Source organism: Artemia sp. Qi Xiang Cuo, chromosome 1, assembly GCF_049724085.1.
Source record: "Artemia sp. Qi Xiang Cuo chromosome 1, ASM4972408v1, whole genome shotgun sequence".
NCBI lineage: Eukaryota > Metazoa > Arthropoda > Branchiopoda > Anostraca > Artemiidae > Artemia > Artemia sp. Qi Xiang Cuo.
The window spans coordinates 56,202,263-56,229,532 of NC_142794.1; the positions used below are offsets into that span (position 1 = coordinate 56,202,263).

The 27,270-nt window shown below is 36.4% G+C and overlaps 1 protein-coding gene across 1 annotated transcript in view; it reads right to left on the bottom strand.

Moving 5' to 3' along the window:
* Window positions 1–27,270, bottom strand: part of LOC148956506 (uncharacterized) — a 397,828-nt gene that overhangs the window by 35,049 nt on the left and 335,509 nt on the right. Inside the window, exons 7-9 of the mRNA XM_089108420.1 lie at window positions 22,026–22,231; window positions 16,066–16,303; window positions 2,644–2,849 (exon numbers count right to left, since the gene is read on the bottom strand). Of these exons, the coding sequence (XP_088964546.1) occupies window positions 2,644–2,849; window positions 16,066–16,303; window positions 22,026–22,231 (650 nt within the window). The remainder of the gene's footprint in view (window positions 1–2,643; window positions 2,850–16,065; window positions 16,304–22,025; window positions 22,232–27,270) is intronic.

Below are 27,270 nucleotides of genomic sequence, written 5' to 3' on the forward strand. Positions count from 1 at the left end.
ACTAAAAACGAACAGAGATAACCAGTCAAATAATTCTATATAAAATATGGAATTGAACATATAAAAAAGATTTTATATAAAATAGTTCTCAAGACAAGTCGTCTAGAATTTAATTTTACAAATTAAATATGGCACCAAATTTCATCAAACTCTCTTCCTTTTAAGAACCAATTGTTCGTCACAAATACTTGGGTAATTCCCATTCATCTGAAGTTTTACTTCAATTTTTTTGTCGTAATTTCTGTTCTATTTTATCTATATACCCCCTATAAGCCAATTTATGCTCCTTTGAAGCAATCAACTGCCTTTTTTATTTTTATTGGAAAACCACGTTTTTTAGTTGAATTAGTCAAGGAATTGTCATTGTCATTCAAGATTACGCAACCTCGACTTACATTTTGTTTAAAATGTAAAAGTAGGTTTTACCAATTATTAGCCTTCTATATAATCAATAGAACATCCTCAATAATTTAATGAACATAATTCTAAGGCATCCGAAGCTTCTACTTCACAAGATGTTTATCATATATGTTGAGAGAAAACACGCCAAATGATACTTTAGTGTCTGTGGCAGAATTATCATTAGCCTTAAAACTCTCTAGGCCTGCAACACTGAATTGAACGCTACTCTTTATCCTGATTCAAAAATTGCCGGGAAACAATCAAGTGCACGAACAAAAGATGCAGAAATAATAATAACAATAATAAAAAAAACACCATATTCTGCGCAAAAGACTGCAACAAGTAGAGACAATTCAACTTTATACTGAATTTTAACCAATGTATCTATTCAAGACGCTTAAAAATTATTTCCCATTCTTACACTGTATTTATTGAAAACTGATGGTATGCAGTTGAAACTGAAGGAATTGAACCCTTTGAGAAACATGACATCAGAAACCATTGTTTCTTTCTGCATAATTACACTGAAGAACTTAATATTTCATTGGAAAAGTCAATCACGTACAACGCTGATAATGCTAACAGAAACTTTAGAAGACGAACAAGATTTTCGATAATACAGCATCGACATCTGCAGACATACTTTTAGTTGAAATGGAATCAGTGGTACCAGGGGCGGATCCAGGATTTTTTTTTGGGGGGGGGGGCAAAATAGATTGATCCGATAAACTTGTGTTAGGAGCAAGTTTAAGTGACGCAAACTTGAGTTAATTAAGTAAAGTACACTACTTTAGACTACGCTAGGAGGCGCGCGCCCCCCTCAACCCCCTGGATCCACCACTGAGTGGTACCCAAGATTTACAAATATTTTTCGATATTTACAGTAGGCTATCTAATCAACGCCTTAAATCGTTTGTCAGGCAAAGGTGTCACTTATACTAATTTACAATCCCACTCAAGAACTAAGTGGTTCGCATTACCCTTGGCGGTTGAACGTATTTTGTAACTGTTGGAATCACTGAAAGATTTTTTTTTTTGCTAAAATAAGACCGCCCAAAGCGACAGTCGATTTCTGGACCCACCCGTTGTCATATTTTTTTATTTTTTTATTTTATTTTACATAGCCTATCGTTTTTACTTCAGAAGAAAAATAAAGAAAATATAAAAATCAAAAACAACTATTTTTAATTTAAAAACTCGTGATTAGTCTTGAATTTGGGGATTCAAACTGAAATGACAAATAACCAAAAACCATCAGCATTCAAATTAAAAAAGGTTATTTGACGATGAAATTAATAACTATTACAGAACGGCTTTGGAATATTTATATCACTGGGGTTTTCCACTCACAAAACATATCGCATTTTTATGGATAAATCTCGCTGCCCCACCGCGATGTAGGGAATAGTTATGTTGGGAATAATAGGGAATAGTTATTATTGCCACCGCAATGTAGGGAATAATAGGGAATAGTTATTATTGACAACACATCTGAAGAATATCATACCTCGAAGAATTTATAGGACAAAGAAGAAGTAAAAAATGGCGGGACGAAAAAGACATGCACCAAAAATAATTAAATTTTTGTTTTTCAAGAGACTTTGAAAAAAAAAAAACATATTCGGATTTTGATGTGCCAATACTTATCCCTAATCATAACGCCAATGTGGAAAAAATGGTCCCTTTAATAGCTGCACAACTAACTGAAGAACTTAACAACCTTCAAATTCATGTAGACACGGTTGAAAGCACAATTCAATGCAAGTTTGATTACAAAATGACAAGTTCAGAAATTCGTAAGTATGTTATGGGTGAGCCGGACCTGCTACATAAGGTGAAAAATCTGGAAAACATAGTAAGTAAACAGCGCTTCATTTGTACATTCTACGTTGTAGATATTCAATTCCTTCTATAATTTTAACTTGACATGTCTACAAAACAAAGGGAAAATGGTGACAAGTAGGTTTTTTCCCTGTACATGGGGATTTTCGGTCCCTAACTCCTAATTTCCCGGTTTATACTTAGGCTGCTATAGCAACCCTACTCTAGAAGTCCCAGTCTGGGATATCTCTGAAGTAAGCTATACAAGTGGCAGATTGTGAATAATTTATAATACTGTTTCTAATAAAAAATAAAGACACTCTTTAAAATAATCCTTTCAATTAGGAATGTCATAAACATAAATACGCGTAAATCTACTTCATAACAAATGCATGGCTGGACATTTTAAAAGATACTTACTGATAATCCAAATATAGATCCCCTCAACTTCGGAGTGCCAAGAAAACTTCGTTCGCTACCTTCAGAAGTTGTATCAGACGTCACTGCCGACAATCGGGGTGTGGAGGCAGTGCTTGATCCTGCCCAAGTTCCGCCTTTAAATCCTTCACGACGAATGGACGGCGAAGAAGTTGCTAGTGACGAATTATCCCCATCAAAAACGTCATCTAGACAGAATGTTTGTTAATTTCATAATTCAAAGCAAGATCAATCTTAACATTAAACTCCCTTTTTAGCCAAAGTTAAATGTTTTGTTTTTTATTTAGATTCCACAGCTTCTTCAGATTTTTTGTTTTCATTAATGCTCCCTAACGGTATATACTATCTCTTTGGATTTTGTCTCATGTGATTTTGTTTTTATTTTTGTTTATAATAAACCTAAAGATATTTTTTGGAGTAGCCTAATAGTAGTAATAATAGCATCAAATTTTCAGAAAGTCTAGCCATCGTCCAAATACCATGTTATTATAGCTACTGAAATCCATAATATGCGAGAACAGGCTTGATCGTTTTGTTGTTTGTTTTTTTTTAAATTTATTCAACTATATCATGAGAACACAGTTTTTTTTTCAATGAAACAAAGACGAAATAAAACAAAACTAATAAACGATAAAAACCACTAGGAATACGTATTTCTTTCGCTCTGTGGCATCTTTCATGCAAAAAAAAAAAAAAAAAAAAAAAAAAAAAAAAAAAAAAAAAAAAAAGCAGACAAAAGAGAATAAACAATACAAAGTCAACACGAAACAAATTAAAAAATAGACAGGGTACCATTAAAAGCTAAAAGGATTAAAGACAATTACATTGTCCTCATTTAGGGTAAGACCAGACGCATAGAACTTTGACGAACTACATAAAGGATAAAGGTATTCCGTATAGGTATTCCTGAAAGGGTGATCTTTCAAAAAGGATAGCCATTTAGCTATATTTACCCTCTGCCAATCACTCGAGGGTAACCAGTTTGTCAAGGCAGAAATTCACTGTCAAACCTCAATTGTCACCCTTAGTTGAACTTGCATAGACACAACCAATGACTATATCAAACAGTTCATGGTAACGAACTGTAAGTAAGGAGCGACCCGGCTCAATGGTAACCGAAACTCTAGAAAACGGAATTTTTGATGCCAATAAATACATCACAACAATCAGATGCTGATTCAATGCTGATTTCAAATATATAAGTTTCATCAAGTTTAATCCTACCCATCAAAAGTTGACTTTCTCACAACTCTATTTTTTTAAACAATAAAAAACTCTAGCGTAAAGAGCGAGGCGTTGAGGAGGGGACAGTCCCTTTCATATACGGAATAATTTCTGTTCGTTTTAAGTTTTAACGTCGTTCCTTACTTTCAGTTGAAAAAAACTTGTTTTTTTCATTTAATTTGGTTACAGGACTATCTATCTATACAAACAGCCACTATTTAGGGTGATCAGGATTATAACGGATCAATTCTCAAAATTTTTAACAAGACGGATGAAGCTAAGAGAAGAAAGGAAATAATAAATGATATATAAAACTAAAAAAGGGTGAGAAAACGAGGATTTTGTCAGCCAGTTGGAAAATTAGAAAACGAAAAACAAGCAAGTATTTCAACTAGGACTTCAGCCAAGTGATCCTTAGTGCTAAAAAAAAAAAAAAAAAAAAAAAAAAAAAAAAAAAAAAAAAAAAAAATCTATCCTTTTAGAGTACACTACACACGATCCGAACAAACACTGAATAAAATACCAAAGCCGAAACCAATAAAAAAAATGATTTTATCGAAGAGATTGCGCGATGATGTTATCCTAGTAATACGTTTCGCTCCTCTGCTATTTCAGGTTGTCATTAGACAGGTTACTAGGTTCTGTTAAATTAGAATGGGCATTAGTTTAAGATGAGTCTTTTAGCATTATGTCTCCACAAACTGGGTTTAATTAAAGGCGTCAGGTGCTCTTTTTTATAACCAAATTATTTTTTTTTTTTATCTCAATTACCTCTTTGAAAGATTGCGGTAAGCCATTTACAGTAGATATCAAAGTTGCCTCCTCAAAAAGAACAAGATGTGGAGGATTTTCGAAAATATGCTGGGCCAATGCGGAAACAAAGTTGTCATTTTTATTTTTCAATCTCAGGGACTTTATCTACTGAAGTTTTGTGTTCATGCAAACGTTCACCTAGTTATTGATGGGTCCTACCACTGTAAAATCTCCCACATGATCACGGGACTCTATAGGCAACACTACCTAGTACATGGTCAGTTTCATCTTTTCCTGAGCTGAAAAAATGTTCAACTTTTTGTTCACTTTTTAAAGAAACAGATAGATTGTGTTTATTTAAAAAATTTTCCAAATTTATCGCTAAGTTTTGAGATGTATGGTAGAGTGGTGAAAGTTTTTTTTCTCAATTGCCGGAACGACTGAATCAAGGGGGACGGGCTCCCTATTTTCTTGTTTTATCTTTTTTAATCGTCTATTTATGATATTTTCAATAAGCTTTACTAGAAAAGCCATTGCAGAAAAGAATGTCTTTGACATAATTTAATTCAGAATATACATAATTACGTGAACAGATTTTTAAAACTCTGTCGACTAAAGAGATTATTACTCCTCTCTTCACAGAAGGAGGGTATACCGATCATTGTGGGTCGACTTTCTGTATATAGAAAATTCAAAGCTAGGAGTATTTTTTATAGTTAAAGCATCCAAGAAAGGCAGCTGTCCTGAATCTTCTAGTTCCATTGTGAACTAGAGGTTTGAATCAAAAGAATTTAAATGTACCAAAAATCTCCAAGAGAGTCCTGTCCATGTTCCCAAACAGAAAGAATATCATCAACGAAACGAAACCAGAGGGAGTGTTTTAGGTGGAAACTATTCAAAGCAGATTGTTCTATGACCATTCATAGAACCACTAAATCCATAGTGGTTCTATGAATTTTTATTTATCATTTATTATTTCCTTTCCTCTCTTAGCTTCATACGTCATGTATAGCCAGTGTGGTCTTAGAAAGTATTTTTAACAAGAACACAATGTTTCAATACAAGAAACTGATTAGAACTACTGCTATTTTTCTAGAATAGCAATAAATATAAAAACACAAATTCAAGGGGAGAAATGCACAAATAGATGGAGGGAGGGATTGGAGTTTTAGGATGTAAAAACGAGATTTTTGCGCCTGAACAGATGCCATTTCAACATTTATGGGTTTATTTTCAACGTTTCAAGAATATCCCAAGCGTCTGGTCCAACCTTTGGTTAAACATTGCCGTGGGTCATGTACTGCACGGATTTAATAATGTTAATGCACAGCAAAGTATAATCATCTGCTGAACAAGTACAGTCAAAACTCCAAAAGTGACCCCGCGTACCTCAGCGCCTCTAGAGGGAAAATGTTGTACTACTTAATCGCTCCGAGCCAACAAATTAAATTTAATACAGCTTTTACGGAACAAGTATAATCACCTACGGAACTTGTGATTTAGTCGCAGGGTTCGCATAGGTATGATATCGTCTCCGGAGACGCGGACAAAGGGTCACTTTTTTTGTGTGGAGAGGATAGGTTTTGTCAGTACTTGTTCAGTATGTGTTTATACTTTGATGCACAGAAAGGTACTTGTTGGTTAAACGGAACACTCAAGAATTACGCTGTCTAAGATCTAAAAACCGGTTTTCCTTTCTGAAATTAGTTATGATTTGCTTGTTTTTAGTGAGAAAACTACGATTTAGCTATATTTTAATTAAATATTTAAAGGTGGTTAGGGGTTAGGTTATGTATTTAATATATTGCGTTCTGCACGGCCCGCTTTCCATAATTATTTGTCGCTGTTCCCATAATTTTGTTTCTAAAGTATTACATTATCATTATGTTTTGGTATATTTCAGTAGGATTAGGTGGTTTCCGTTTAACAGACAAGTACCCACAGAAATTTAACTTAATGATAAAAAAACACTTTTTTGCTAGATGTACGGGAGAGAATTCCTATACAAGGAGCCAAAATATTTGCAATACTTACCTTCCTTTTAATTAATCAAATAAAATATAATTGGAACTGTCATAACTGATTTCAAATTGAAACCTCTCGATACATGCCTTTGACCAGTTAAACCTTTTTCCGGAACTACTTCGACACTATTTAAGAAACCATAATTATTGCCCTTGGCTTTTACCATTCTCTTCTTTCCAAGTTATTTTGACTAAAATAATCCCTAATTGAAAAAAACGTCCTTCAACAAAAATGTGTTTCTTGGAGATATTTTTTGTCAGAATGTTGGGACTTTTGATTGTACAACCAGCTTTTGGATTAATTTGGAATTGCATTATAATCGCGGCGGCGAGGTATCCTCTCTCCCTTTTCTCCTTTTCTTTGTCTTTTGTTTCTTCGTTTGATTATTTTTTTTCTTTTCTGAAAATCTGTGTGTTACTTGACGTTGCTTTCTAATTTTTTGGTATTAAGCTGACAGCATCGAACTCTGCTCTCAGTTGGCTAGAGTTGTAAATGTGTTGTAACAATATTGCATCAATAAATCATTCATCAAATAATACTTCAACATCTTCGTCGAAATTCTTCATTTCTGAATCTTAAACTGCAGAGTTTATATGGATTCGAGGGGCTAATAACTGACTGTCGCAGGTGTCCCTTCCTTCGTGCCTCTGGCTGTGCCTCCGTGCCTCCGGCCTGCCTCCGAGACACCCGACCTCGTTGCTTGTTCAAAAATTAGGGAATTTTTTTTAGACTTAACAGGGAATTCGCACCAGAAGCTGGCAACACTGATTCTCGCCGTTGTTTGAAATTATTCTGGTATAATATCTGGAGGGCCCAGATCAAGAGGAACAATATTTTAGTTAAGCCAAGCATTGGTATAGAGTTAGGGCATGTGTTGGTTTTTTTTTGTGTGGGGGTGGGGGGTCTAACCTGATTAAATAATAGGCTATACCATGCTGTGTAAATATAGGCTATGCCTAGAGGAAGGTTATATAAATACAGGGTTATTCTGGTGCTCAAGCTTTTTTTTTTTACAAAATAACTTTCTTTAAAAAAAAAAAAAAAAAAGGGCATAGTCTAGCAATATATATTGGAATTTGGATAGAATGATTTATACTGAAAGAAATCCCATTAGGTAGAAAATTTTTGAGCGTAATGAATTAAGATATTTTTTTTTATTATAATGTTCAGTTCGGATAAGAAATCTTTCAACAAATTGCCGAAATTAGCGATACCAACCACTGGCGAAAATAGAAGATGAAAATCATCACAATAAACCTGAAAAATCGGAATTTGTCTCGACTTTATACGAGAACCTTAATGTTGTGGCTTACGTCATGGCTGTCAGCAAGGAAGGGCAGGGGGGGCCATTCCCCCCTAGAAATTAGGGACTATAAAGTAATTATAAGGAAAGCAAAGGAAAAGCAGAATAGGTAAAACCATGGAAAAAATGTTTGTTGCCCCATTGTTGGATGCCTGCCAGTGGATTCTGACCCACAATAAGGAAAATGTAAGTTCTAATTTGTGACTGAGTAACTCCTAACCAGTTTTCTACAAATGTTTTTTCTATATGATTTGGTTGGAAAAACAAAACAAAAAAAAAACATTCTCCATAGTAATGAATGGTAAGTAAATAACGATCCTTGTCAATAACGAAAGTATAAGAGCCTAACTATTGATAACATTCAGTCTAAGAATCAGCTTTTTATGGAGATCTTAAATATGTTTTTGTTTATTAGCAATTAGTACAATTGTTAGAACACAAGAAAGTTTGTATAATTATAGAAAACACAAGGAAAATGACTTAATAAGGGGTAATTTTGGTCAGAATGTGCCGTCAACATTTGCTTGCATTTGAAGATTTACCAGTGATTGCTCACTCTGTGAAACACCAAGTTGAGAAAAATTGGGTTAGTGAGCCTGTGACGAACATGAAGAATTCTAGGTTTTGTCTTGTCAAGACTTCTCACGGCTCCATAATACCAATAAAAAAATCCACGCTGTTGTGGCTTCTGAGGGAAAGCTCTGAGAAGCGGAGTATTGACCGATTAAAACGGGTGATGGTCCAGGGCCGACAAGTAGGGCTACGCGAGTCGCCATAAACCAATGCAGAGCTCGGTGTGAAATCGGAATTGCGTATCGGTGAATGTTGCGTTTACAGACCGGTGGGCAGGAGAAAGAGAGTAATAGTTGGGCGGGTCAAACAGTTTGGCTACTTATCTGGGCGAAGATGCCACTCTGTTGACACGCAGAATATGGCGATGCCGTTCCCTGACGACATAGGAATTCTGCGCCAGGGGTTCCGGCTGAATGTTGATCTCACATTAGCTGCCGCATTTGTAGACCAGGGTTACTGTGACTCCAGCCTGTATATCATGCATTCAGCAGAACCCGTTTCTATGGAAATCGGCACCAACGTTGTATTTTACTTTGACTCAGACGTCTTCACAAAGCTGAATTCATTCATCCAGAAGAAAGGGTTCCACTTTTTTGATGTCTCGTCAGCATCGCAATCATCATGTTCGAAATGGCACCTAAACCCAAAACTGACCTCAAGACCATAACCACCACCATCACCATGTTCAGTGTGTCAACAGAAGGAATTTTGTTTAACATTTATCAGAGGTAGTTGTTATTTTTTTCCCTCCCCTCCTCCTCTCCACTCGGTGATATTTTAATACAAAAACATATAACTTTACAACTTTATACATTATCATATCACCTAAACTTAAAAAGAAATAAATAAATTATTATATACCAGTCAATGTATTAGTGGACATGAAGGCCCACTGCCATTTAATTTTTTTATTGCCAAATATCTATCACTCCCCCCGTTCCAGGGTGTCCTTCCCCCTCTAGGAGACGCTTTTCTGGTGGAATTTATACTTAAATTTCTTAAAATTCTTATCCTTCAATTTTCACTAATACGAATTAAAATTTTAAAGGTGGTCTTCCAAAAGGTTTACTCTTACAACTTTAAAATTTTTTAACACAAAAAAAACTATTTGCTCTCCCGTAGACTGGGCGTCCTCCGTCCACAAGAAACCCATTCTTGCGGTGGCACTTTTTTCCTTCTTTTTTTCAGCTCTTTTTACGACCAACCTCAATCAACAAAAAAAACCAAAATGTAGCAAACCCATCAACAAAAAACCAAAAATAACCAACGTGCATGAGGGCACAGAACTGAACAGAATCTTGAACCATGTCTCCTACGGACGAGGAGGCCACCCACGGCTGGGCTGGTCCTTCCAGCTCAAGTGCGTGTGCCCCTCGTCCCCATTTGCTTGAGTTCTTGATATAATTTTATGAGTCTCAAATGCATTCAAAGATCTAGGGCAGCGGAAGCGATGAATACCATCGGAAATCTTGTTATGCTCAGTAGAAGACTTAGTGTTTATACTTGTGCTAACCGAGCTTAGTTTGATTTACTGAAGCTCATTTGTCCAGTTTCTTAGGGTTGTCATTTGAGCTGTGATTATCGAGATAATTACTGAAAAGTACCAATAAATATCTGAGAAACTAGTTATTTTTTTTAGTTGGTTGCTTTACTTAGCGCTTTTTACTAATAACTCGGTAGTAACAGTTTTTCTGACTGTTGCTTTACAGTTTTCTCTTCAAATACCCAAAGGCCTGTGTTTAATACCAAGAAAGTTGATTCTAAGTACATGAAAAAGGGATCTGTGTGTCTTCCAGATTCTTTCGTGTCAAAGCAGCAGATTCCTTTTTTTTAGTACAATTAAGAATCCGAGATCCAAGGATGCGTCTTGGCACAGCCATTAAACAGAAAAGCAGGTATGATAAAAGGGAGAGGGACGTGTGAAGACGTGATAAAAAACAACTTTTACCGCTGGTCAAGTCATATTGAATTGGGCTGCGAAGCGTAACGTCAATTCTTGGGCGGGAAATTCAAGTAAGGATGAAACGTTGATGCGTAGACATGTTTTTTCGGAACTTTGCCGAATTGTTTTGGCCTAAAATATTTGACGTAGATCCTACTAATCCACCAGAACGTTTTCACGTCGAAATAATACTAGGAATATTGACAATCAGTTGTTAGTTACAACTAAAAACCACGTTTCACGGTACTTTGAATTTCGCACCTTGCTTTTTACGTCATCATCGCGCAGCCCTATGTTGTATAACTTAAAAACCGTGTTCCGGGATTTATTTTGGAAATTTCGGAATTTTTTCAGAAGAAAAATCGGAATTTTATTGTTGAGCTGGTGGCAACGCTGCATGTCTAATAGGAAAAAGTGACACCATCAGTGCTATCGTAGGGTTTCCTAGTTTTTGCATGAATATCAACAACTTGCAGTCCTCCGTTCTTCTTCTTTAGGTACATATCAGTTGTTTTCAGTCTTGGGGGGTCTTTTCCTTGCCAAATAAACCCGTAAATGATTTTTTCCAAGTTTTAAAAAATAGCTTTTGAAGGTTCTGAAAAATTCGACAGATACTGAATAAGAGGCAAGCTGTATATATTTACATATTGCGCCCTTTGGAATATGCCTCCGGCGTGCCTTCGTGCCTCATGCCTCCAGGTGTCCCTCAAAATGCCCAGTTGTTACCCCTCGTATGGATTTTCAGGGAACATAGGTGAAGGCGATGTGTAGGATACATCAGATTGATGTGTAGGCTATGTGTGTTTGCTTTGTCTGTACTATTAAGTGTATGTTTTTTGTTTTCTCTTTTCTGCTATTTTTCTGTCAATTTCTGTGTTTATGATGGGTGCAAAATAAATTCAATTCAAAATTCAATTAATTTCACAATGTGGTGTTTTATAATTAGTAGCCTATTTGGCATTATAAACTCTTCTTAAGTCAATCTTCTTAATCTTATAAAGTCAATAGAGAAGAAGATAGAACTTAATTCATCCTGATCTAACACAATAACGTCTTATTTCTGGGTGTGTCTTTTCAGAAGGAAAAATATTTATAGAAACGGAATTAGGTTCCCTTTATTGTTTCAACACTCCCCCTGCAGCTATTAGCTAATTATTAAACAAAGAAACCACACATTCTCGGGTAAAACAATACATCCTAACACGCCCCTACATTCTATTTTGTGTTCGCACTTTTCAAGTATTCAGGAATTTCTTTCAGAATTACCAGGTATTTATGAGCGTAGCTTAAACTAGTTCTTTCTTTTTTAAAGGATATTATAGCTAAGTAATGAGCACTTTGCCATGAACTGCTACTGCGATAAAACGCGTCTTTCTTTTAAGCAAAAAGAAAATTCTAAAGGATTCGAAATATAACAGGATTAGAGGGAACGCTACCAGTATTATTACCAATAATATTCGAAAATAACACCGCCAATAATATTAGTCGTTAAAACAGACGAAAGATATTACTGTCAATCTGTCGGCCGCAATTGGTCCTTGCGCACTCGCCCCCATGCAGAATTATCAGTGGACGACTCCAAAAATATAGACACATCAATACTGCTCAATGGGGTCTAGGCGTTTCCCCATTCGTATTACCCTGCATAATCTCGGATCTTCTAATGAAGAGAAATTGAAGTTCTACTCGTGTGTTTAAGTCAGAGGCAAAACTATAGGCTCGCCCATAGTAAAGAGTCATAAGGGTTTAATGTATTTTTATTATTCATTCATTATTTATTTTTTCCCAGAGGCACTTAAAATGGAAGGGGTGATTATATAAACTTCGAAGGGGAGTCATCGATTACAAATTAAAAGATCCAGTGCCCTTTTTAGAGTCAAAAGGGATTGGAGTGCAACAAGCCACCACACACACCGTTTTTCTCCAAACATATCCGATCAAAATTTTGAGAAACTATTTTGTTCAAAATGGTACAAAGACCAAATAACCATGCCTCGGGGTTTGATAACCCCCCTTCCATCCCCCGGGACAAGGACTGCAAACTATGCAAGTTGTCTATTATCCAGATGTAAGGTTTTTATGGAAAGTGTGGTCGTATAAACTTTGGAGGGGGCAAATTCAGTTGGAAATCGATAGGTCCAGTGCCCTTTTAAGATTCAAAATTAATTGGGGGTTAAACACCCCTCTCCCACGCCCTTTCTAACTGTCATTTGGAAGGGGACAGATGCCTCAAAGGGTCCATTTTAATTCCCAAAACATCCTAACTTACAGAGCCTTCTGGTGAATACAGAATTAGTTCTAAGGAGGTGGGGAGTGGAGGTAGAAATTGAAGTTTAATACCACTGTATTTCTAGGAATATTTCTGATCTACGCTATTATTATAAAAGTAAAGAGTAACATTAAACCCCAAAATTAGCAGAATTTCTTCGATATAGGAGGGGAACTGCCCCTTCCTCATCCCCAACTTCCCTCTCATGGTCGTTGAAACTTTGGAGGATGCTCACTCGATGGGATATTGAGAGTTCTAGTCCTTTTTATAAGTCGAAAGTGATTGGAGACCGATCAGCCCGTGTCCTAAGACTGTTTTTGATTTATGATCCGTTATTACCCCTTAGAACATCTGACTACGTTTTGAGGTATCTATTTTGTACTTTCTCTGTGGCTGCTCAAATTTGCGTGGGAAGGAATTTTCCATGAGGGGGGTTATCCACCGGAGTTTCCCGGGAGCGGGGCGCTGGCACCCCAGCACAAAATTACCCAGCACTGAGACAGACTCAACCTTTAGCCTGTGGAGAGAAGGCCAGAACACACCACCAAGTAGGTCGCTTTTGAAACCTTCTAGTAATTTTGTTATTCTGAAACCTTGATATGTCACTAGGAATTCGAGCAGAGGAGGGGGAATTAGATCAGTCACGTACACATGATTTTCAATTAGAAGTGGGCATGCTTTAAAAAAAAAGTAAAAAATAGGAGTTACCTGGGAAATACAAGAACTAATAGAAGCATTCATAAAAACATCAAGGCTTGGGGGAAAGACCAAAAGCCTTCTTCCACTGCATACATGCCACGGCTAAGGGTTCACTGAAAACTCAAACTCCTTTGACCGACCCATGTAGTTTAGCGGTACATAAATATCATGGTAGTTATAAATTGGATACGGCTTTCAATATAAATAACTTCAAAATCCAACTGTAATCTGTGCTCTAACTTTAGTAAAGACGCTAAATTTGGGTGTAAAGAGCCCGGCTATGATAATTAGAAGTGCGACTTATGTCATTTTTGTAACTTTTCAGGAGAGGCAAAACCCGGAAAAAAGTTTGTCGGCTCTGAAGGGTCGCTCTCAAGGATGAGGCTAATCGGGATAAAAAGAGGATCTTCTACACCTTTACTAAACTTTTTATGTTCTTTTCAGTGATACAAATTAAATTCAATATTCCGTACGAATTCAAAATTATTCCATTTATGGCGTACGTCTCCTTTTTCCTTGACACAAAAAGAAGACAAAACCCAGGTCGTTATAGCTCATAAGATAATCCTCTTCTGTCATTCTGAATTGCAACAAGACCTGATAAAAAAAGAGACATGCCCCATTTAGAGGCATATGTCTCTTTTTATCTTCGTAACAGTACCAGATAAGACAAATCTGACTACACCATTCGATTCCTCGTACTTAATTTACCCATGACACATACATAACTCATTTTACCAAAATGGTATATGTCGCACTTTTCATTATCACAGTTGACGCCATAAAGTGCTAAATTTCCACACAAAAAAAAGAAGCAACTGCAGTTATTAATTTGATAATATTTGGGTGGCTTACTATGGTAGGGGGCATATCCTTAAGATAGATACTAAAATGTACATCATACATAAAACACGATAAGTCGTAAAGTTTGAGGTGTTCAGGACTGAAGCCCCGAGTATTCGTTTTAGAGAAGATCTAAGTAGTGAACTGTCAGAATACGCCAAAAATGTACTTATACACAGTATAATTTTCTCTTATCCTAAATATCAAAAAGGTAGGTAATAAAACTCACTCTCCCCGAAGAGAAATAAAAATATTATAGCCAAAATATAACTTTCTGCCCCCCCCCCCTATTAAACTATGGAACTGCATAAACCAATATATCCGGTATTTGGTTTAAGAAATGATTAAAGCTACATTCTGGGTCAAACACTGGTGCAACTAGAATTAACTCCTTCTGGCTCAACCACTAAGTGGGAATAGTACCATCTGTTTGTTTTGTTTTTGCGGGGGGTGGCGTCCCCCTATATTCCCCGGATAATTTCGGGTGTTCATTGGAAAGGAAATTGAAAGTTCTACTCACCTGTTTAAGCAATAAAAAAAGATTGTCCCATAGTAGAGGTATTTCCTGACGTTTCATGGCGTAAAACGACAATTTTAGCCCAAATGGACAAAATCGTCGTAAAAAAAATAGCCGCAAGATTGTCGGGCCAAAGTTGTCGCATACTGCCATCGAGTGAAAATTTTGAGAAAGCCAATTGATTTAAAATTATCAAAACAGCTATCCTTTGAGCTTTAAAGTTTCAGTGACAGTAATACGCGCGGTAGAAAAAAACAAAACAAAAACAAACAAACAAAAATAAAAACAACAAACAACACACATCCATGATCTTTCTTTGGCAAAAAATACACATTCCAAATATTTGTAGATGAGAGCTTGAAACGTCTACAGCAGGGTCCTCAGATTTTTTTTGGTTAGGGAGGGGGGCATATAGCCCAAATGGTTCATTTTTAATGCCAATCCATCGTAACTCTCATTTAGCCTTCAGATAAATACAGAATTAGTTCTAAGGAAGGGGGGGGGGGTGGAGGTAGAAAGTGATATATAATCCTACTTTATTGCCGGGAATATTTCTGGTCTACGTTGTTATTATGAAAGTAAAGAGTAACATAAACCCCAAAATTAGCAGAATTTATTCTCTGTAGGAAGGGTGCTGCCCATTCCTCATCATCAGCCTCTCCCTCGTGATCGTAAAAACTCCAGGGGATCCTCATTCTATGGGAAATTGAGAGTTCTAGTCCTTTTTTAGGTCGAAAGCGATTGGAGACCATCCAGCCCCTGTCCTAGAACTTTTTGATATATTTTCGCTTTGTTATCCCATAGGACATCTGATCGACATTTTAAGGTACCAATTTTGTTCACTTTCTCTGTGGCTGCTCAATTTCGCAAGTGGGGGAATTTTCCATGGGGGGTACTACATACAAATAAGCATACAAAATATAATCGAAGCGATGTTGTTTTGTTTTTTTTAAGCAGGAAATCATAGCAACACCAAGTGCGATTTTTATAATTGGAAACGAAGATGGGAAAGGCAAAGAGTCTTTGACATTTCTTTAGCAGATTTGTCTATAATATGGATACAAAAAACAAACAAACACGGGTACCTTCAACTACGGATTTAACATTTCTTATTTGCAATGTTTTCAAAACCAAAAATAAAATTAAAAAGTAAAAAAAAAAAAATAGTACAAAGAGTCTGACATTTCTCTAGCAGATTTTCCGAGAGATTTGTCTATTATAAGGGTATAAAAAAAGGAAAAAAAAAACACGGATACCTTCAATTACGGATTTAACATTCCTTCTTTGAACGATTGAAGATCCTTCGCTCCACGGACGGTTAACTGTGCTCTCAGAAGATAGACCCGGAGCAGACGGTGCCCTCATAGGAGACCGTAGATAGATAAGCTGGTGTTTAAATCCTGGTGGCCTATACCGGGCGGAACGGACAGTGGCTTCTACAGGACTAGGGGTTTCGTCTCGATGAACAGAAAACTGAGATTTAGATGTTGCTGCCTGCAAATGATATGACTCAAGAAGTGTAACAGTAAGGATCGAATGATAAAATCATAGGTAGGACAATGAAAATAGCGCTTTGGGGTCACCTTGGCTATGAATATTTAGGTTTCAAAACGCGATTCACAAGTGATATTTTCGGCGGGATTTCTGCCACATCATGTTAAGGCTGTTTGATTCCAAAATCCCAAAATTATTAAACAAACAACAACAGTTAGAATTAAAACAAGCCAGGTACAGGTACTTTCAAAATTATTATTTTTGAATCGCACTTTGAAACCTGAATATTCATAGCTAAGCTGAGCTCAAACACCATTTTCATCTATAATCAACACCTAGGCAATTCATATTAGACGGGGTAAGTGTTTGGGACCCACGCGATAAAAAAAAAATTACACTAATCCCTGCAATAGTGTCTTCCGAGCAAAACAGCCCCAGCTAATATAGTTTAATAAATCTAGTACCGTATACCAGAAATGGACCGCATACAACATTTCCCCAATGCTCTTTAGCAGATTTCTGCGGATATTAACTCATTTGAACTTGCACGGCAAAAATATAGATATTAATTTTCCTTTTTTTTCATGGAAGTAAATTTTCTTTTAATATGAGCATTTAAGTTGTATTTGCCAGGGGAAATTGTTTAAGCATCTCAAGAAAAGAGTAAATACATCTAGTAGGCCTATACCAGAAAAGAATAGGCGTATTTCACGAATTGTTTTTTGACATATTTCTGAGGAAGTTAACTGATTTGGATTTTTACACCTAAAACATGAATATTAATTCGTTTTTATTGGAAATATATTTTTCTAAAGTTTAGTATGGAATTTGTATGGCTACTTTTTAAAAAATGGCTACTTTTTTTGCTACTTGGCTACTTTTGCTGATTGGCTACTTTTTAAAAAATGGCATCTCTCAAATAGCTCAATTCTCAAAAACAAACATTCTATTTGGGGTTGATTTTTGCATTTCAGAAAAGCTATTGCAAGCATTGTTTAGTCAAACCAGAAATTATTATAGTAAGTAAACAAATGTTCAGTTACAACTGAATAAGGATGCTCTATGCATGGGCTACAAAGGTAAGGCCAGGGTAGAGGGGGGGGGGGTGTATTTACTACCTTCTCCCATTCAAGGTGATCTGAAAAAAATATTCTGTACTAAATATACATTAATTCATCATTGATAAGAAAGATTATCCCGAAAGCGTGAATATTTTTTTTTTTTCAATTTATTAGCTGTACGAAAACAATAGGCTGTACGAAAAGCGTGGTACAATCCCGCTTTCTAAGGCTATAATAAGAGAAAGGTTGAAATGACTAGGGCACCTTCAGCGGACGAATGATGACACATTGCCAAAGATCGTCCTTTTCGGCCAACCGTCTAGGGTCAAACGAAAAGCAGGTCGTCCTCGGTTGGGATGGGAGGAAGTCGTAAGGAAAGACTTAGGGACATAGGAACTTCCTGGGAGGGTTTAAAGAGGGAGGCTTTGAATAGATGGGGATGGAGTAAGAACTTGTGGAGGTGTGCTGGCCTAAGGTGGCTTGGTGCTGCGGTGAGTTGTTAGTAGTAGTAGTAGCAATTCATTAACACTTCACACTTTAGACTTTTCTAAGTAAGGCGTTTTGTCAATATCACATTTAAGGCCCAGAATATCACAGTAGCAGAATTTGAAAGTTAGAATTAATTGGTGACATAAGAGTGTAATGAGATATTGAGACGGAAAAGTCTTGGTACTCATTATATACTAAAAACTAATAAGGCGCTTTGACAAAAACATCAAAGGGTAATTTTGTGTAAACGCGAGGGCTTATAAAAATAATCGCAGAATCTCAACGTTTTGGAAGAAGGGGACAAAAGGGTTGAAAGCCCTGGCTCTTTACGCGTCCGACAACACCCTTTAATTACAGCTTTACCAATCACTACCTGTTTGCGTGGCATCAAACATGAACTTCTCTGCTGAGCATTGACAGCAACACAATTCATGGATAGTATCTTAATTACATAATTATGTCAAAAACAATGTTTTCTATATGGCCTATATATAAAATGGAATGTATGTCTGTGTGTCCTGTTTGCACTAGTACACTGTTCATCCGATCGCCAAGAAACTTGAAGTTGTTGTTTTAAACTCTTGCGAAGGTTTAAGACATAAATTTTTTATTCCACCCCCTGGCCCTCTTAATCTTTTGAATAATTTTCACGCTGACTGAAATTAGAGACCCCTGAACACAAATACTTGGCAGTTGCCTCCATTCAAATTATTCACACTTTATAGAAAATAATAATAACATAGTTTGTATTGGAAAACCCAAGGGTCATATATAAAAGTCGTGATTAGATAAATCAAACTACAAACATATGAAAATCAAAACCAAACCCTAAGTACTTCTATTTGCGACGTCCGCGCCACACGTCAGTTGCCCTCAACAACAAAATTTTCCACCATAACAATCGTTTGTGGAGTAGTTAACGTAAAATGCCAAGAAGTAGCTCATCAAAATTTCCCTCCTGCCAGTTAAACTTAATTTGAGATAGCTCACGGCACCTCAGGAGAAAATGACCCAATTCATCCTCCTCAACATGGCATAATGGGCAATCTTTCTTTGCTTCAGTATTTCCCCTAAATTTCCAAAAGTTGATTCCCCCCACTGACAGACAGTTTGCTCTCAACTGAATTCATAGCCTTATAAATCTAGCCGGAATATTGAACTTAAAACAAACTTCCATTCCATATCTAGATTTAACTTGTCTACGTAATACTAAACTCTTGGACAGACCTAGTTCAGACCACAATTTCTGGATTTCTTGCTCTTCTTGTCTTACTCGAATCATTCTCAAAAGATTTGTTATATCATCATTCCAAAAATACCAAAAAAAACTGCCTCATCAAGTGGCTTTTTAATACGGAATGGCCAAAGCGTATGTTTCTTAATACTTAATAACTCCTCCTACACTGCCCTAGCTAAGATAAGATAGATAAGATAAGTTTTATTCTTCATTAAATACACATATAATATTACATGTTATTAATCCCTCAAAGGCTCATTGGCCTGTACAAAGAGGGACGACATATGAATTAGCTAACCTATCTTCTCTTAGCTTTACTACTTTAAGCCAATATCGGATGGCTTGAATATCTTGTCAACTTAAGGGAAAATAAACCTAGGTCTCCTTTGAGCACTAACGTTGGTGTTGTCATATGTAGACCGACTAGCATACTTTCTTAAAGTATTGAAGGTAAATTATATCCAGCTGATTGGCTTCCTTGAAAACCCAAGCTCCGTTCAGTATGATTGGTAGAATTTTAGCAATAAAAAGATGTGTGTATATGAAGGTTCCTGCTCTCATCAGTATCTGATTTCGGTAAAAGGAAAACAATACCGCTCGTCCTCTGGCTGCTGCAGCCGAAATGTGCCTTTTCTGACTTCCGTTCTATTGCAAGTGAAAACACTAGTATTTGCCTCTGCTACCGACACTAGTATTTATCCTTCAAAGTAAAATTTCTTCCCTTCTTGGCTTGGCTTTCGGCGACGTTGGAATATCAATATTTCCGTTTTGTTACATTGACATTTAATTTTTTCATCTCAAGGTATTCTTCAACCAAATTTAACAATATCTTTAATTCCTCTGCTGATTTTACGGCCAGTATAATGTAATCAAAGAACAATAAAAGTGAAACTGATAGTTACCCAAGTTTCACTGACTCATTTTCTGTAAACACCACAAGATCAGTTACAAAATTCGGGAACAATTTAGGGGATAGGGTACTTCTCTGTTTTATGCCTATTCGATTCTCAAACACTCTTGGAAACCCCTTTCCCACTACCTAAACTATGTTCATTGTCCCAGTGTACATCCCTATCATTGATCTTACAAATGGGTCAGGCAGGTCCACCATGAAAGGCTTTTGATCGTAAGTAATCTACTGACATTGTCAAACGCCTTCTGAAGATCCAATACAGCAATGAACAGTCGCCAATTTCCTTTATATTACTTCTCCTTCAATGCATCTAAAACCAACATTCTATCTGTCGTAGGATATGGTTTCTAAACCCTCCCTGCAAGGGCGGATCCAGGATTTTTTTTCGGGGGGGGGGTACTAATTTTTGAATCAGTTTTCGACTAATTTTACTGATTTTTACCTAGGCTTTACTAATTTTCGACTTATTTTCGACTCGGTCAATTTTTTTTTTTTGGGGGGGGGGGGGTCAAACTGGGTAACCCCCCCCCTGGATACGGCCTTGCCTCCCTGTTCTTCTCCAATCACTTGTCTGTTCACCAACCACACTCTTAAAATTACATCGAGTACGCGTTCTAAAATTGTAGTTATACATGGAATCAGGTTTATAGGTCTATCTATAACTACCGCGCACAGCCTTTTTAACAGAGGAAGACGCAAGGGATATTTTCCGCAATGTCGGCCACTTTTTCAGACAAAATTTTACTAAACAACTTCAGGATATTAATTATCCAAAAACGCCCAATGGGTAAGTTAATAACCTTCATCAAGTCTATCAAATACCCTACTTTTAAGTTTGAAAATACGATCGTTATTTTGCATGTGGAGAAAAATTTTCAGGGTAAATTGCCGGCGGGAAATTTTCATAGAGAGGGTGGAATTGTCCAGTGGATAATTTTCCGTTGTGGGGAATTTTCCACATGGGGACAGGAGTTTTCACAGGGGTGGGGATTCTTCAAGGGGAAGAGTTGTTTGGGGGGAATTTTTCAAATAGTTGAAAATTTAAACATACAATCGCAATTAATAGCCTACTCGGGGGAATTTTCCATGGGGGGGGGGGGATTTTTTACAAGATAATTTTCCGGGGGGGGGTATCTGAATTTACTTTCTTTTGAGATCGAAGTAACACGCGACGAGTAGGCCAGTACCACATAAAACAAAGTAGCTCAACACGCAGCAAATGCGTTACAGTTTTATAAGGTGAAATTTATAGACATTTTACAAATTGTATTTCCTATTTTGCTTCTTTACAGAGTATCTTAGGTTAACAATAACTACTGTACAAAAGCTGATAAGAAAAATTTATTTTAGGCCCGTATAGCAAGAATGTATGTATTTACTTTCATTGTCAAGATAGTAGTATTTATCTTCTACAGAATAATACAATAAAAGTTTAGTAGACATCGCGCCTGTTTTAGCTGTAAAAAAAAGCTATAAAATAAGCGAACAATATTTGAGGGGATTTAAAAACATAATTTGGTATGACAACCGACGAAAAAAATTTTGCACGGTGCCTAGTCTTGGCTTTCGACTGTCCTGCTTGTCGAAACTCATTTTTTGCGTAGACTGGATGGTCATTGTAAAGCTACGTTCAATTTATACGGCATGAAAAAAACTAAGTTTATAAGTAATTAAAAGGCTGATGCATGGCCCCAATGAATTTATTAGCACTTTAAAGCAGTGCTTCTCAGTCTTTTTATCCTGTAGTAAATCTAAGCGTAAACCACTTGTCTCAATGAAATCGAAGAGAACATAATTTTTTTTTTCTTTTTTGTAGTTCTATAGTAAATAGTTTACCAGCGTATCTATTTTTTAAGAACATCAAGGGACCTTATTCACTGCCCTAGGACTCTAGAAAACCCTTGCAGATAGACCATAAAAAAAATATCTACCTAACAATCCACCATGATTAATTTTACGGACATCTTCTTCCTCGACACAAGAAGTAGGAAAAGCTTTGATTTCTTAAGAATTCAATATTACCTGGGTTATTGTGCTTAAACTAACTGGTCCCGTCGTTCGTGGTAACGTAGTTGAACGCTCTTCATCTTTTATTGATGTCCTTTGATCTTCTCTTGTATCTGGAACACTGCTTCGTCGTCTTGCTGATGCACGACTCTGACGAAGCCTATCCCATTCTTCTTCAGGTTCTTCTCCTTGATCAATTGTATTCAAAACCGAGCGACTTCCTGTAAGTACGTTGTAATATCTTCACAAATATTCTCAATACGCTAACAACTACAAGAGTTTCTCTAGAAATTTTATTATTATGCCCAGGATGCCCTTTCCCGAAGATATGCGAAGAAAAATCAATACAAATGCTACGGGTAAGGGCGTATCCAGGATTTTCCTTAGGAGGGTATGTCTGCGGGAGTAAATTTTATGTTTTCGGCAATTATGCCGAACAGTGGTTCGCTCTTTCCTAGGTTGAAGCAGAGCCGGAGTTCTCAAGGGGGGGGGGGGCAAATTTAGACTTTGCCACCCCCTGCCGCACCATCAATATTGTAAATATTATAGTTTTTGCCCAAAAATATTACAGCTTTGCCCAAAAATACTACAATTTAAGCTAGTTTAGCCATCACCCCCCGGCGTGCCAGGGATGCTTGCCCCCTCCAGCCCCGCTAGATCCGGCCCTGGGTTGAAACTATTGCTGCAACCATGATTAAATAGTTACTAGGTACACATGGTTCACTTCTTATCACTACAGAACTAGATTAGTTCTAGTGACTTGTCTAGTTCTAGTGGTGTCAATTCAGGGAAATATAGGAGGGGGGAGTAAATTTGTTGTTTGTTTTCAATGAAAATGCAAAAAAAAAACGGTATCTTTCAACGAAATACTCCAAAAAAGGCAAACATTAGAAGGATCTAGGAGGGATCCTAGAAGGATCTAGGACCTAGGAGGGATCCTAGATTTCAAAACATAAGAGGGATCTAGGAGGGAGGCATAGATACCCCTGTTACCTAGCTATCGTTTGGCATTATCCGCCAGCTGGTTATAAACAACAAATCCAAAAAAAGCAATTCAAACAAACAAAATGAACAAACTTTACTGGGGTATCTTTGTGCATATATGTCTGTTAATAGAAGGCCAAAAATATACGAGACTCACAAGTCACAACTATATATTTACCAAAGTCTTAATTTAAAGTGTGACAGATTCACATTAGTACATTCTCCTATCTTCTATAGACAACAAAACAGGATGATTTGAAACTCAAATTCATGTTATAGGCAACGACCTGTCGACTTACTCCCTCAGGGGTGTTTAGAGACAGTCTCTAATTTCCGGATTCGTTTTGTTTGTTTAGAGGAGTCTCAATAATTCAAAATATTGTTCCGTTCAGTCCGTACAATATCATGAGATTTTCATAGAAATTTTAGAAAAGAGAAAAACATTAAATAACCTTGGGAATTAAACTTGGGTATTTTCTCTACACTTGCCAACCTTTCAACTTCAGAAATACCACAAAAACGTGACATAATTTTTTATGCAATTTTTTTCTGACTAGACAGTTTTTTTAAACTGATTTTTGAACTTTCGACCGAATTTTTTTCAGTGCGGCTTTGAGGACTAATGCTGAGTATGTGAGTGTTTGATCACTACAGTACAGTAAAGTCCTCACTGATTACATAATCGCGTGGTGGTAATGCAATTAAACTCTAAAATGAAGTCAAATACCTGAAGGTCATTTAATATGGGAAAGTTCTTTGGTCTCCTCCCGAGTCCACTCGACAAAGCAATACTCCTACTCAAGCCACTTCTTTAGAGTCAAACGCTCCATTTGGAGCTTCAAACTGTTTGCTCTAAGATTAATATGTAGATATTAGTGGAATTGCTATTTTTTATGCCACTTCTATTTGTTTTCATACAAATAGAAAAACACTTATCAAACCTGAAGTTAGGAAAGCTTATAATAAGGTCGAAGGACTTTCTTGATTTTAGTCTGCAAATATTGTAGCCTATAACCATTATTGCATTATCTAAAAAAAAGTGTCAGGTCAAATTTTTCAGTGGCCATCTTTCCACTTTTTCGGCATTCTGTAGGTCGCAGCACCTTCACTAGCCCTTCAATAAACAATGTAAAATTGTCTATGATAAAGTCAGCTAAAAATAATCCACCAGTAAGAGATAAGTTAATGATATCTGATTCTTTAAAAGATTTAGTGGAAACTTTAACAACCATATACGCTACGTCTTAGAAAATCAGGAAACCCGGAAATTCAATTTTAATGAAAAAGACTACCACGTGGAGTTATGTTTTACGCTTGACGGACGCCAAGTTTAAAATACGGAACGTGTGTAAAAATCGGCAGAAACTAAAGAGAAAAAACATATGGTACTTGTCAATTAGCTGCAACCCACTCGAGAAGTCAGGTTTGGTTAATGCTAATGAAACAAAACAAAATGTGATGTTAATACAATAGTTTAGAAACAAATTTGGGCTGTATATTTGCACATTAGGGGGGGGGGGATAAAGCATAGAATATATTAAATATGCAACCTAACGTAACCTAGGTACCTTCCCCCCCTAAACCCCAAAAAACAATAGCTTAAATATTGTAAACGCAAGGTTTACGATCCAATTCTCTATTGACTGATACCCGTTTGACTAGCTTCCTTTAGCATCTATCTTGCGTGGGTTGTAGCTAATTGTCAAGTACCAAACATATCATGAAATATGGATATTAAAATTATTCACGATTAGACCCTTCAAATTATTAGTTACTTGACTTGTCCACAAAAACATCTTTATAGAAAGACAAATGAGGGTGTCCCATTCTGTTATATTTATCCCTTTAGTTGACTGTTGACGTATCCATAAAATCCTTACTTTCTTGTGATTTCGAAGATATCACTTTTATTACTTAATTTTTACATAATCTCACTAGCCTATATTTGTCCAATAGCCATATTGAACATAACGGCTGTACGGTACTTGTATGATATACCCCCTACCTAATATTCTTCTAATATGTTTCCCTGCCGTTCAATCCTAAAGAAATATACCAAAGTAAGATAAAAATATAATACTTTAGAAACAAATTTGGGCTATGTGTCTGCCCAATAGGGGGGATGGCGGTAAATTATAGCGGTTGTGCATGTCTAGTCTGTTAGGTACTATCATTTTTCTTATTACGTAGTAAGAATTTTTTTCTAACTTCACACGGTCCCTATAATTTACCCCCCCCCCCCCCTACTGTACAAAAACATAGCCCAAGTTATATATTTTCCATCTATTCTGTCACTTCTTTTTGTCTTGTCTCACGTTAAGCAGAAAGAAACTAACGAAAAAAAAACCGGTTTTTATAATGCGTCAATGAATGAACAACTAGAGCGGTAGAGGGTTTATCATACAAGTATCGAAACCAGAGCCAAACACCTACTTAGCCAATACAAAACCACTGTAAAAAAAAAAAAAAAAAAAAAAAAAAAAATAGTAGCCCGTCTCTTGCTGTTGAATGATGTTTTGATCGATGCAATTTATCACAGCTGACAGATTTGAAAGTTCTGTCGGAGGCTAGACAATGAAATTTTTCTGCAATATGGAAGATATGATACAATTGCAAAAATTCAACCCTCTTCTTGATTAGCCCAATATATTTTTTGCCCAATATAGAATTTGCGTTCTTTTCAGATCAGACGTTTTATTGAGTGTTTGGTTATGTTTACTTAATTGTTAGTGTTTGCACATCTACTAGGTCACCGGTACTACAATTTTTAATTGATACAAACCGTCTGAATTATTCAGTAGACATCTAAAGTTATGTGTTTACAATTCACTACACAGGTGTGTCTTTATCTATAGTTTCTTTTATGGTTCTTGCTATGTTTATTTTTCTTTTCTTTTTTTTTGTCAGGTGTTTTATTTACTATAAATACAGACAGAAAAGGTAAATTGTTATCTCCTTATGTACATAACGCCACACCGGGTGGCTTTCTTTCGAACCTGGACCCTCAAGAAATGTGTAGAATCTTCAAACTTTCAAAATAATTTAGGTTTAAATCATCTATTTGATTCTTGGGTTTTCACAAACTGGTTGAAATAAATTTGGCATTTACAATCAAGTACTAATCTATTTCCCTTAGTTATTGAAAAATTCAATTTCTCTAAACCACCTGCTACTCAAACAGTTCGTGGTAACGAACTGTAAGTAAGGAGCGACCCGGCTCAATGGTAACCGAAACTCTAGAAAACGGGATTTTGATACTAATAGATACATAAAAAGAATAGGATTTCAATACTGAATTCAAATATATAACTTTCATCAAGTTTAGTCCTACCCATCAAAAGTTACGCGCCTGATGAAATTTGGCTGATTTTCGAAAAAAGGGGGAAAGACCCCCTAAAAGTTATAGAACCTTGATGAAAATCCCACCATCATATTCAACGTATCAGAGAACACGACTGTAGAGGTTTCAAGAACCTATCTACAAAAATCTGGAATTTTTCATTTTTTGCCAGAAGAAAGATCACGGAAGCGTGTTTATTTGTTTTTTTTTTGTTTTTTTTTTCCTAGGGGTGATCATATGGACCCACTGGTCCTAGAATATCGTATGAGGGCTCATTCGAACGGAAATTAAAAGTTATAGTGCCCTTTTTAAGTGACCATAAAAATGGAGGGCAATTAGGTCCCCTCCCACGCTCATTTTTTCCCAAAGTCACCTGATCAAAATTTTGAGATTGCCATATTGTTCAGCATGGTTGAAAATATGATAACTATGTCCTTTAGGATGACTTAATCCCCCGAAGTCCCCGTGGGGACGGCTGAAAGTTATGAACTTTACCCAATGTTAACATATAGTATTGGTTATTGGAACTATACAGACGTTTTCAGGGGGTATTTTTTCTGATAGTAGGGGGGTGGGTGGGTCGGGGGTTATGTGGGAAGATCTTTCCATGGAGGAAGTTTTCATGTAGGAAGGGACGTTGCTATGAAGGGGGCGCCGGATTTCCCAGCATTATTTAAAAAAACGATCAGAAATTAAATATATAAAAAACAAGTTTTGCAACTGAAAGTAAGGAGTAACATCAAAACTTAAAACGAAAAAGAAAATATTACGTGTGTGATTGGGTTCACCCCCTAGTCAATATCTCGCTCTTTAAGCCAAAGATTTTTTAGTACTTTCATAAGAGCTATTTATTCTAAATAACGGCCTTTGTGATTAAGAGGGTCATTTTTAAAGAATTGGAACAAAATTCGAACTTTAGCTTAAAGAGCGAGGTAT